The 10,448-nt window shown below is 41.2% G+C and overlaps 1 protein-coding gene across 1 annotated transcript; it reads left to right on the forward strand.

The window, feature by feature from the left end:
* Nucleotides 1-375: 375 nt before the first annotated feature.
* On the forward strand, nucleotides 376-6,881 carry LOC104399547 (tetratricopeptide repeat protein 38-like; the record flags this gene model as incomplete). The annotated part of the gene is made up of 6 exons (XM_010015369.1): nucleotides 376-433; nucleotides 1,272-1,353; nucleotides 2,280-2,445; nucleotides 5,283-5,442; nucleotides 5,729-5,802; nucleotides 6,788-6,881. Coding segments are annotated over 6 exons (634 nt in total), but the record flags the coding sequence as incomplete, so codon positions are not given.
* Nucleotides 6,882-10,448: the final 3,567 nt, after the last annotated feature.

Raw genomic sequence — 10,448 nt, forward strand, 5'->3', positions numbered from 1 at the left:
ATCCCTCCGGGAGCAGGGGGGAGGAAGGAAGGAGGGGCAGATTGAGCGAGCGGCTGCGTGGTTCCAAGTTGCCGGCTGGGCTTAAACCACAGAAGAGGTAATACCCTGTCTTTCTCCTTCATGTCTGATTTCCACCAGTGTTGGTACCTAGCATTAAATGAAACCTAATCATACGAATTATTTTGCCTAGTAAATCCTGGTTTATCTCAGACTCCAGCCTTTCTTTTAATACCTCAAGGTTTCTTTGACTTGGTTTGTTTTGATCAAATTGTCAGGAGGTTGTGAAGTAGTATTACGACATTATTAATTGTATATATGTGTTTTGGTTACTACCAGTCACTTTTGGTTACTGTATCTGAATATTAAATCATGCAGTGCTTGTTTGCTTTCACAGGGTGAATATGAGGCTGCTTTGACAATTTATGACAATCATGTGAGTAGGGCCTTTGTTTTTTTTTTACTGAGAACTTGCTTAAGACCATGATACATACTTTCTTCCTTCTCTATGAGATTTGAACCTATCACAGTGTGCCATATATGTGTGTATATCGTTTACATCTGTTGTTACAGATTTTAATGGAAAGTATTTCTCAGTGGTTTTGAGTAAAATGCCCGAAAGACTCTCATGTAGTTCAGTATTTCTTTCACTTGTGCTTGAAAGAGCTACAGTGGCAATGTTGGTACTATTTCCTATTCTGTGTTTCTTATTCTTGCTTTTTAAAAGGGTGTAAAATAATTTTCCTATAAAGTCTCAAATTACCTTTACAAAGAACTGATTTTTGCATGTATGGCACAAAGTCAGCAGAAGCGTGTCTTATCTTTCCTGGTTAATTTATTCTAGTTCTTCACTGTCTAGATTTCAAGGCAGTCTTTGTAAATAAGCTATATCAAAGTAGCTAGGATAATATATCTTTGTAAGGAATATAAAAATAGTGAAGCATTAAGAAAGCTGCTGGGCTATCCTGTCTACTAACCTTGGCAAAGTGAAGTAATATTTATGGCAACATTTTGGAAAAAATTGAATGCCTTGGTGACTCTCCATACTTACTGAGTTTGACTTTGTAATAGGAAAAACACAAATGAAGCAACATGTTTGTCACTGCAAATTGGTGTATTCAGGAAAGAATAGGGCTATTGCAAAATGGGTATTTTTGAACAAATAAAAAGATACAATTAATACTGTACTGTGAAAATTAGTTTGATTATCTGGCTAAGTTCCCACTAGCACATCAGTTGGTCAGCTTATGTGATTACATTACCTGTGATTACAGATTGCTCCTCGGTGTCTGTCAAGTGGAAGTATGCTGGATATAGTAGATAACTCTTCAATGCTGTACAGGCTTCATCTGGAAGGTAGGATATTCACCTGCCATTCTTTTTTAGAGCTGTAAGGGGAACTCCCCCGTTCTCCTGCCTTGCATGTTGAAGAAGTATTGAAATACACTTACAGAGTGAGCTTGGTCAGTGTTACAGAGGAAATCTGATACAGAAGAAAATTCTGCTCTTGAGAAAAGCCTCAAGGTGAAATTCATAATGTCCATAACCTTCACTCTTCCCAAGAGCTGCTTTTTTTTTTTTTTCCCAAGCCAGTATGGTATTTCATTCAGCTCAAGCTAGCATAGGTCACATACCTCTTCTTTGAAAAATTCACTTCAATTGTCCCTGGAGATTGGAGGCTGAATGATCAAGTATGTAATCCTCTAAAAATCTCTAGAGCTTCCTTGAAGTAAATGTCACGCTAGATACTTAACCTCCTATTTTGATACTGATTGAAATTGCTAGTATGTATATATTAGCTTTCTGGCTTTTGTGTAGTCTGCTAACTCAGTGGCATTTCTTTACTGTTTTAAGCTAGTGTTTATACACCAGAGTTCATGAAGGGGGTTGATGACAGACAGATGTGCATTCACAGTATTCTGCTAAAACACTAATGATGCATTGGCTTTGCTTATGAAATCCATCTTGTCACTCTGTTCTTTTGATTGCTACAGATGCTTCACTGGAACATCATCTCCAAGAAGACATGAGCAATGTCATAATAAAGCCAGAACCTCACATAATGCAGTCTAGAATATTTGTGATAAATTACTGATAGTCAGTAAACTCTGCCCAGATATGGCATGCTGCAGCTGAGCATTACTGTATACATTTTGCCATTTCAGCGAATGTGTCCTTGAGTTTAGTAGCAATGCTGTTTATGCAGAGTGGCTGAAAGTATATTGCAAAGTCATGCTTTTGTATGTGGTATTTTTACTGAGAAAAATACTTTTTACTCTTAGGTGTAAAGCTTGGAGACAGGTGGAACAATATTCTCCAGCTTACAAAGAAGCACAGCAGAGATCACGTTCTTCTGTTCAATGATGTGCATATCTTGATGTCCTCACTTGGAGCCAAAGACCACAAAACTACTGAAGAGCTTTTAACAACTCTTCAGGAACTTGCCAAGTAAGCAAGTGAATGGAGTTATTGTGTTTAATAAAAATGTTATCCTCTGATAATGTCGCTGGCTTGCCAAAGCACTACAGCACTCTGACATACTCTGCTCTAGCATGTCACCGGGACATGTCTGGTTCAAGTAGGTCAGTCTCCAGTTAGAAGATCCCTATAGTTACTTACTTTTTGAGTTAATGTCTAGAGGGGTTTCTTATCTTGTTAAGCAGAGATCTCTTATGTTTGGAGTCATGGACGCTAATTGAACAGTTGCTGTCTATTTCTTTCAATGGGTTCACACTAAGCTATGATACATACAGTGAACAAAGTATTTCACCTCTGTATTAGTAAGGGCATTCTACAACATATGTCAGCTATCTATGGTGGTTCTTTTTTATGGCTCTGGTTTAAAAGGTTCTTTAATAATGGAACATTGGTAGTGATATTCTGATAGCTAGTGTTTGATGTGTGGGAAGGACTTCTGCAGAAAACTGAATTTCAAGTACTGCTAAAGTAAAAATAGAGAATATTTTGCTTACAAATTACATTATTTGAAACATTTGAATATTTAAGTATTTCATCTAAATGATGTTTTTTCATGTTCCCTTATGTATTAAATAACTGTAAATTGCCTCAAGTTTCTGAAGGGGTCAAGATATAGATGCTTTAAATGCAATTCCTCCTCCCCCCATTTTACCTCTGTTTCAGCATCTGTTGCTTCCCTTGCCTTAAAAAAGAAGGAAGGAGAACCTGAAATTGTCACTATTTGTTCCTGACTATAATACCCATCAATCAAAAGTAATAAAAAATAAACATAATTTTAAAGAATAGTTACAAACCCAAGTAACTGTCAAATCAATCTTAAGCATATCTGATCTGACTAACGTAGAAAATGGTAAATATCTTTTATATAAGTATATAAATAGATGTAAGTATATATAAAGCATTAAAACTGCACATGCACACCACTTCAGGGAAGCTTTAATGAACATATGCTGCTTATCCTTTCACCCAGTGCTTCCTTTTGCTTGTGTGTTGAGCCTTTTGTAATAATTCAGCTGTACATTTTTAGCTGTGGTTGGAAGTATTATGAAGTTTAGTTTTATTATTTGAGGAAACAGACTGTGAGACTGTGAGTAAAGATTGGATTAATGGATTAATTTATGTGTATCACAAGAATGTGATGACTACATTATACCTAGGATGGGTTTTGTATGTGTTAAAAAAGCAGTCATAAAACTTTGGCACAAACAACAGTCATCCTTGGCTTTTCATTAATATTTTTCCCTAGCCTTTGCAATTTGAAGTCAACAAGAATTCTTTTGGTAAGGTATTCCCCGGTGCTCTCTGGTGGTTGCTTCCACATGCTTACTTTTGGGGGTGGAAATAAAATAGTTGGTGCAGGGGGTATGTTGTTCTTCATGAATCAACACTTCAGATCAGTTGAAAGAGAAAAGAAAAAAAAAAAAAAGAGTCTTCCGTCTGTGCATTTTATCAGAGAGCTGGAACAAAAGTTTAAATGAAGAATTGTTTCATCATTTTCTTCATTCACTATCTCAACTACTTACTTGAAAGGCACATCTGTTGTGCACTTCCAATTTTCCAAGATGCAATGTTTTGCTGAAGAAATGATAAACGCATAGAGCAACACTGCATACTGAAAAGTCAGCACTGACCTAGTGGAAGAAATGGGAAGTTTGTAATACTGACTCAAGAAGGAGAGCACAGAGCATCTCTGTGTTTGGTGAATTTAAGGTACTAGCATGGGAGTGTGACTCTTGGCTGTCATTGCAAGCACTCAAAACAATTGCCAGCAACTAAGGTTCCTCAGTGTTAAAGATTTAATTGGAAAACTTACAGACAAATCTGTACTAAACAACAGGTGGAATCTAGAGCATTGAACTGTGCACTGTATTCTCAGGAATCACTTATACTGCTTGATAGAAAGCCCTCCTGTACTCGTATTGCCAGCCAACCTTTTGGCACTGAAATGGCACTACCTCCAAGACCTGATCACTGTCAGCTGCTTCCGTAGCAGTGGAAAACCACAGTTCCATGTAGTCCCAAGGCCAGCTCTTTAGCTAGTGTGGTTACTTCAGTTTTTACTTTTTTCTTTTTTTTAATATTGGCAAAGATGCCTGCTAGGATGTCTGTGTCATTCTGCGGGCATATTGTCATGCTCTATGCATCTTCTACTCTTAGGTGGGTTAGGATATAAGCACTAAAAAAGGAAAGAAAAGCCAGTAACTTCAGAGCTAGCTAAAATCCATTGCTGTTCATGGGCCTAGAAGCAGTCTGTCATGGTTAGAATGAAAGAGCGGACTTTGAGAGCTGTCATGGGGAATACAGTTCATATTAGAAAGATGGGGAGGCGCTGTGTTGTGTGGCGAGCTCTTTGCGAGGACTGACGGCCACTTTTGGCAGAGGTGAGGACAGTCAACTAGCAACAGGATGTTCTGGTCAGATCAATAGAAGAGAAACTGTGCAGTTTTCTCACTTTTCTAGCCAAAACTGTTCTTTGCAAAGGCAGGAGGGGTTGGGCTTGTTTGTGCCTTTTGCGGGTCTGTTCAGAAGAATGAAAACTGATGAGTAACAAAAACGGTGAAAGTAACACAGCCACACCAAACGATATTATAGAATCATAGAATGGTTCAGGTTAGAAGGAACCTTAAAGATCATCTAGTTACACCCCTCCTGCCATGGGCAGGGACACCCTCCACTAGAGCAGGTTGTCTAAATGAAGTACCTGAAACATTAGGCTTTGTACAGTAAAAAAGGTTGTGATGGAGTGACACTGAATGTGAGTATTCATAATTTCATTTACAGGAGTTAACCACTTTCTCATTCTGCAGAGCGCCTTGCGAAGACCATGAGCTTTCCCTGGCTCCTAGTTTGGGGCTGCCCCTGTGCCAGGCATTTGTGGAGTTTGAAAATGGAAATTGTGACAAAGCTGTAGATCTGCTGTACCCAATCCGTTATCAGCTCATCCAACTAGGAGGCAGTAATGCTCAGGTAAAGAAGATCAATAAGACTTTCTGGTACAACTTAATCCTCTTTCAGTAGCCACCATTCGGCACTTGCATTAGTAACAATCCTTCATTCTCAGAAAGTGAAAAGCTAAACTGTGCTTGTGACTGAATCCTGTTTGCAAACACTATCAGCAGTGTTGCCTGTTTAAATTTTCTTGTTCATACCTTTCCTTCCTCAGTGGTTTTAATAATTTGGTAAACAAGACACTGTAACCGGCAATACTCTAAGTTAGTTACTACTCTGTATTTTTGCTGACTTCTTTTTTCAGAGAGATGTTTTCAGCCAGTTATTGATTCATGCAGCTTTAAATTCTAAATCACAAGCCAAACAAAACCTTGCAAGGTGAGTATTTTTCCTGCTAAATATTTGGGGAAGTAGTAGTGTTACTAAAAATAGGAAGCAGCGAGTATTCTCAAACCAATAAGTGAAGGCTAAAATTGTGTCATAGAATGGTTTGGGTTGGAAAGGACCTTATGATTATGTAGTTCCAACCCTCCTGCCATGGGTAGGGACTCCTCCCACTAGACCAGGTTGCTCAAAACCCTATCCAGCCAGGCCTTGAACACTGCCAGGGATGGGGCAGCCACAGCTTCTCTGGGCACAGGAGCATTTATGTTAACTGTAGCAACTTTTAACTAGGATAAACAGTAACATAGCTTCCAATTCCAAAAGTACACTTCTGCATTCTGGAGGAATGGTCTGTATTTGTTCAAGGGCAGTTGATTTTCAAATGGTCTGTCTTAAAATGTGGCCTCCTGCCTGTTTGTCGGTGTACTTAATGGGCTGCTGAACTTCTAAGTGAAATGCTGAAAATCAAATCTGTCTTAATGATGACAGCTGCTGTAGTGGGAAAGAAGATTTGCAGAGTCTGATGTGTGAGCTTGCCTTGGTATAAATCACAAGAGTCTCATTTGGTAGAAATCATAGATGTTGCTGCTTCATCCACCCGGAGGTCTGTTGTAAGGTATTGATTGGGTCTGCCTGTGCACTTAAAAGAGTGGATCCTTGGGACAATATGGAGCCTTGCCTGTTCCCCTCCTGGGGTCTCTTTGAAACATAAAAATTAGATAAAATACCGAAGTGATACCTTGGTGCACTCTGATCTCTGGGTGCTCATTTTCAATATCTCCCAGTGCTGAAAACAATGCTGAGAATTCTGCTTAAACTTACTGCCAAGGCCAAATGTTTTCAGTGTGGGAAACCTGAACTTCAAGAGCATGTCTTAACATACTGTTTCCCTCCTCTTACAAGGATACTGCTGATGATCTTACAGGAAAACTGATGTACTCATGATCTTCCTGTTTCTCTCTTACCTCTTCTTTCTCAGGTGCCTCCTGAGAGAACGTGATGTGATGAGACCAAATTCACCGATGACAGAGCGACTTATTAGGAAGGCAGTAGCTGTTCACTCGATGGCATAAGTCTTTCCTCTATGCTTCAGCTAAATAGCAATAAGCTTTCCAACATAAGCTTTTACAAATAGCAATAAGCCAATCAAAGTGTGGGTGCGAGGAGCGGAGGAGTGCTCTGCTGTAAACCATGCTAAACATGGATGGTAGGTAAGAGTACCGTAGGAGTCAGAGATCTGATGACGATTTCCTTCCAAAAAAAATAGAGAGCTGTTTCAGGAGGTTGTATCTTACTTGACTCCACAAGGAAAGAAAAAGCTAACCTGCTGATAATGCATAGCTTTCCAGAGCACCCAGGGACACTGCTTTTCTGGTATATTTTCCTGAAAGTTCCCTCTGATTACATACAGTCCAGTAACAGGGTCTAGATTTCAGTCCTTCATCTGCCCAATTTGTTAATTAATTAATATGTTAAATAATCAGTAAACTGCTCGGGTAATTCAAATGGGCCTTTTAAACACAGCTAATAGGAAAGTGTGGGGTCAGGGCCAATACAGGGATAAACCCAGTTCCATATCAGGCCTCCTATCCATTCAGGCACAAGTTGCAGACTCTGGCCTAACAGATCTGTCTGCATTCAAGCTCTTCCCAGGTGTGTATTGTTGAACTCCCTTTCATAAAATGTGTAACTTTCTCCTTTCAGTATAACACTGCAGAGGTTTCTGATATTACTGTGTGAGTGAAACCAGATGAGGGATAATAGCTGCCTGCAACTATTCTAGCACAGGTACTTTCTTGGTACTTTTAAATCTTTCAAGGAAAAAAGGAAAAAGCTTGGATTTCAGCTCAACCACCACCATCTCTGAATGGTAGATTGGACTTTTGGGAAGTCAGGTTTTACTACCATCTCAATAGCATGAGTCCCTGCATGTTTGCAAAGCAGAGTTTAAAAACAATGTTTATAGAGGTGTATCAGAGCAGGTAAAGACTGGAAGGGAGTTTCTGCCATAGAAAGAGAGCTAAGGGGAACTGACACAAAGCTTCGTCTGGCACAAGCAATGTGATAAGCTTTGATGCTGCAAATGAGGCACAGGGGGAGCCATGTAACTCTGTGAAGTTCTTGCACCTCTGGATTCCTGCAGCATAGCAGAGCTAAGAGGGTGTCTTGCAACAGTAATTCCATAGTCCCTCATGAAAGGAAAGATGACGTTTCAAACCAAAACTGAGCTAATGCCTCCTCTTCTTCTTCCTGAATAGAAATGCGTCTCAACTCTTCAACTGCCCAAGCTCTGGCTTTGATATCACATCTACAAGCTCTCCTGCACACAGACATGCTTGTCCAGCTCAGGCTTTTCCCCATTGTCGTGGTTTAAGCCCAGCCGGCAACTTGGAACCACGCAGCCGCTCGCTCACTCCCCCCCTTTTCCTTCCTCCCCCCGCTCCCGGAGGGATGGGGAGGAGAATCGAAGGAATGTAACTCCCACGAGTTGAGATAACAGCTCTCCAGTAACTAAGGTATGATACAAACCACTACTGCTACCAATAATAATGATAAGAGGAATAACAAGGGAAAAGGACACAACCGCTCACCACCCGCCGACCGATACCCAGCCCGACCCGAGCAGCGATCTGGGCCTTCCGGGTAACTCCCCCCAGTTTATATACTGGGCATGACGTGCTGTGGTATGGAATACCCCTTTGGCCAGTTTGGGTCAGGTGTCCTGTCTCTGCTTCCTCCTGGCTTCCCCTCCTCTCTGGCAAAGCATGAGACTGAGAAAATCCTTGGTCAGAGTAAACATTACTTAGCAACAACTAAAAACATCGGTGTTATCAGCATTGTTCCCAGACTGAAAGTCAAAAACACAGCACTGCACCAGCTACTAAGAAGGAGAAAAAATGACTGCTGTAGCTGAACCCAGGACACCCATGTCCCACATGCAGTCCCCTTTTGACCTAAAAAAGCACTCCCGTTGTTGGCCCTGCACTGCCCCTGGAGGTCCTGTGTAGAGGAATAAGATACAGATAGACAGGTAGCTTTTCCCTCGGGTAATATAACAAGTTGTCTTAGGGAAGAAAAGCCTGAGAACTCTGCTGGCTCTTTGTGAAGTTTGTAATTAATGTGATGATCCATTGCTACATAAATTGAAGAATGACATTTGTAGTACTTTTAATATAATGTGATTGAGAATTTTGCCTGCTTTACATCAATAAACTAAGATGTGCTTAGCTGAGCAGCAAGTATATGACTTCTTTGCGTGTATGGATGAAGCTTTTAAATGGGTTATCCAGGTTCATTTCATAAACCTGTAACAGTCTGCCCTATCCAGCAGCCACAACGTCTCTGGGCAACCTGTTCCAGTGGCTCACTGCCCTCACAATAAAGGACTTCTTCCTAATGTCTGATCTAAATCTCCCCTCTGTCACTTTAAAGCTATTCCCCCTTGTCCTGTCACTACATGTCCTTGTAAAAAGTCCCTCTCTAGCTTTCTTGTAGCCCCTTTAGGCACTTGAAGCTGCTCTAAGCTTTCCCCAGAGCCTTCTCCAGGCTGAACAAGCCCAGCTCTCTCAGCCTGTCTTCACAGCAGAGGTGCTCCAGTTCTCAGATCATCTCTGTGGCCGCCTCTGGACCTGGTTCCTACAGTTCCACATCCCCCTTGTGTTGGGGGCCCCAGAGCTGGATGCAGGATTATAGGGGGAGTTTTAAGCTGTCAGGATCTCACCAGTATTCTCCATATACTTGCCTGTCTCAGCTCACAGGGGTGGTGTTCCAGGGATCGAAGGATTCCGGGTGGAGAAGGAACATAAGCCACACACACACACACCAAACTGCTAGAAAGTTTATTACAAGATCCAGAGATATACCAAGCTAGAAAGAGAGATAACTAAAGGCTACCAAAGAACAGATTAGGCACAGATTCTTACCAACCCACACAATTGTCCAGTGACCAGGAGGCCAGCTCCAAGGAGCATTGTGTAGAAACGGGGTGGCAGGCACATACTTTTGCGGACGTCCCCGCAGAGGTAATGTCAACCATAAAAGGTAGTTGGATCCACCCCCTTCTTGATCTCTCTTGAACCCCGGGCCTTTTATATGCCAAAAAGTGCCAACTCATCCTGACGCGGGGGGCCAGCCTGTGCCAGGAGGAGTGGCCTTGTTGGCTCTTTTTTTTCCCCACGTACACTCATTCTGATGCAGGAGGCCAGTCTGCGCCAGGAGGAGTGGCCTCATTGGCTCTTTGCCATGCACAGTCACTCTAGATGATTGGAGTGGTCCACCATGGACCAATTCCACAGTGTTAGGCCCATCTAACACAGGTGGGGAAACGCAGCACTGTGTCTTACAGGTGCTCAGTTCTGATTCTTTAAGTTACTCATCTAGATATTCAAAAAAGTAGTAGTCTGATGACTACAACATATTTAAAACAGTAGTTCTGCTACTACCTCACCACCTTCTTTCCCTTTTCTTAGGACTTCTAGCAACTGCTTAGAGCAGCTATTTATTTACATAGAATCCAACTAAACTATCACAGCACTTAGAATTTATTAGAAGTATCTTAGGAAGTTTCTTTACAGAAATACTCTCCATGAATGAGACTGTACTCTACTCTATCCTTCCTGCTTAGCTAAGCATCGACACTA

This window comes from Nestor notabilis, unplaced genomic scaffold, assembly GCF_000696875.1.
Source record: "Nestor notabilis isolate BGI_N333 unplaced genomic scaffold, ASM69687v1 scaffold455, whole genome shotgun sequence".
Classification (NCBI taxonomy): domain Eukaryota; kingdom Metazoa; phylum Chordata; class Aves; order Psittaciformes; family Psittacidae; genus Nestor; species Nestor notabilis.